Below are 3,029 nucleotides of genomic sequence, written 5' to 3' on the forward strand. Positions count from 1 at the left end.
ATTCGGAATCCTTGTCCATAGTCTCAAAAATACACCTTTTGTCTAAGTCAAAAAAGAAAAATCCTCAAGAATTTTAAAAGCTTCCCCATTCAACAATAATGGTTCCCCACTATACACGCCAAGAATTGTTTATTATTCAATTTGATTGAATTATTTATTTTTAATTATCTGTCACATTTTTTTCTTTCTAAGCTTATTTCAATAACAATGTATGGAATTAGCAGCACATAAAAATCTAGAATAAAATTCAAAGTTAAAACTTTGCTTGCAGCCATCGACATAGAAGACCAGCTCCTCTAGTCTTCATTGGACCCCACATAACCACTGTTCCTCAAAATTATGATAACATTTTTTGGGTTCCATAAAGTCTTGGTCTTTCATCAAGAGATAAAAAAAAACAAACCTTTCTTCAATCCTCCTGCAGAATTTTAATGGGGGAGTTTCAGAGATCAAGATCCTATGCAAATGGGGAAAGGATGCAGATAGATAGCTACTATGGTGCACCTAGACCTCTTCCTCATGATTTCAGGAGCTATAGTGTTTCATATGTTCAAACTCAAGGTGGTGTTAATAATAGGGACTTGAAGCTGAAGAAAGGGAAAAGCATTTCAGGTTCTATTTCCAAGTCTTGGAGCTTTGGTGATCCTGAACTTCAGAGGAAGAAGAGGGTTGCTAGCTATAAGATGTATTCTGTGGAAGGAAAAGTCAAACGTTCCCTCAGAAACAGTTTTAGGTGGCTTAAGAACAAGTACTCCAAGGTTGTTTATGGTTGGTAGGTACTACTGTTAAATGTTAATTACTTTGTCCTATTGTTTGTGTTGCTTAAAGTTCTGTATACAAATTTTAAGTTTGTTGTAAGAACTTTCAGATTAATCATCATTCATCACTAATTAATAATGGGTTATGATCGGTTTTCTTGAGTTAGTCAAAGCTTTTGTTGATATGTTAGATAGACTGTTAAATCATGTTGGATCCTGAGGGATCAGAATATATCTTTCCATTTATTGAAGTGTTCTGTAATCTGTAACCTTCTTAATTCTGTTTCTACTTTCCGATTATGGCTTTTGACTCTTGTTAGTTTTTACCATTGGCTCAACGTGGTTTCCAGAATGTGCTTCACCTTATGAAATTGACCTATTGAATGCATATTTAGTAGGGGTGTGCATGGCTCGGTCCGGGCCGAAGACTCGGCCCGGCTCCGAACAATTTATGGGCTATTTTTGTGTGATTTTATCGGGTTTAGGGTCGGGTAAGGGTCTCAAAAATAGATCCGGTCATTATTTTGGGTCGGGTCTGGGTTATGGCTCGGGTCACCCGAAGTCGGCCCGGTCATCATACATAATTAATATTTTGTATTATTAGTGATAGATGATGGCTATTCTTATGTGGAATTTAAGTATTGTAAACCTTAATATTTTGTGTTATTAGTTATTATAAGACTATAAGTTAATATTTTATGTTTAAAATGCATAAAATTTTAGACTATTGCATAATATTGTGTTATTTATATTGATTTAAATATTTGGTGTTATTAGACAATATTAGTATTGATTATGATTATGCTTTAATTTTAGAGAAGAGTTGGTTCTTGTTATACTTTTCTAAGTGAATTTTACCATGTCAAATAATGGTTGGAGTCTTGGAAATTTGGATATTTTCACATGCTAGCTTAGAAGAAGGTATCAAGGTAATATAATGTTAACGACCCGGTTTTTATCCGGTATAATCGTGGCCGAAAGTATATAGGTTTCATCGGGTCTAGGGCCGGGTTCGAGTCCAATAAATAGGCCCTGTATATATTTTGAGTCGGGTCTAGATCACATTAAATTCGGTTTCACCCGGCCATGTACATCCTAATATTTAGGCAGGTTTTGCTTTCAGTTAAATAAATTGTATTATATTTGAGAGACAACTTTCAAAAGACATCTTGTGGTGTTTATAAAATGCTTGTCATACAATGAAATCAAAATAGTAATAATTTTCTATTTAGAATGTGTTTCTAGTTCATGAAACAGAGTTGAACTCAAAAAACTATTCTTTTCTATTTGTACCAATACCGTGATTCTGATTCCACTTAATTATTAATCATTTGTATTGTTGTTAAGGGAATCTAGACTTCTGTTCCATCTTAAAAATATAGAAGTAACTAGTAAGCAATGGGATGGGACAGAATACAACATAAATAGGCAAGATAAATGATAATGTAAATAAGACCATTTCTTTATTTTTTTTTACAAAAAAATATTTTATTCAAGAAAATAGCGGAACAGCACTTATAAATCCCACCATTTCTTTAGTCCTTACCAAATAAGCAAAAATGTCATGGCCACTTTGAGGCTAAAGTTTGTGACTTTGTGTGCCTCGTCACTCAAAATTATAGAAATAAGGCCGCGTTTATTAACATATACTAAAACAGAAATACAAAGATATAAAATTGTGTTTAATAGATAAGACATAGATAAAGTTCATTTTTTGTCAAAAAAAATACATTTTTTTTTCTATTTTCTTAGAATAAACAAATAAATAAAAAAGATTTTATTTAAAAAAAAAACTTATTTATTTTGTCCTACATTTAACAGATTTATTTTGGAATAAAATAAAAAAAATTATTTTCACTGAAAACTAATTATGGTATTATATCCTAAACCCAATTTTATTTTTTTTGACAAAAAATGAACTTTAAAGCTTTTGTATCTCTAATTTGAAAAGAAGATATATTATGACTAAAACTTTTAATTTTAAAAAAATCTAATCTAATTTGAAGAAATTATTTTTAATATAGAAATAGAGATGGTATTTTGGTTGAATATTGATATTTGAAGTGTATTACAGTATTGTGGAAATCATTTAGCACCCCCCACGTGTTTCAACACGCTCCCCACGTGTTGGCTAATATGTTGCCATGTGTCCAACACGCCCCCACATGTTGGCCAAGATGCTACCACGTGTTATAACACGCCCCTTACCTGTTAAAATTTTTAAAAATCTTAATAAATTCTATGTAAAATTTTTAAAAATAATTCTATTAG

General features: G+C 31.6%; 1 protein-coding gene across 1 annotated transcript; it reads left to right on the plus strand.

The window, feature by feature from the left end:
* On the plus strand, positions 1-1,068 carry LOC107606301. The gene has a single exon (XM_016308345.2). It carries the CDS (start codon positions 432-434, stop codon positions 774-776), a length of 345 nt encoding a protein of 114 aa, XP_016163831.1. The 5' UTR covers positions 1-431; the 3' UTR covers positions 777-1,068.

The sequence above is a fragment of the Arachis ipaensis genome, chromosome B07 (genome assembly GCF_000816755.2).
Source record: "Arachis ipaensis cultivar K30076 chromosome B07, Araip1.1, whole genome shotgun sequence".
In the NCBI taxonomy this organism is placed as follows: domain Eukaryota; kingdom Viridiplantae; phylum Streptophyta; class Magnoliopsida; order Fabales; family Fabaceae; genus Arachis; species Arachis ipaensis.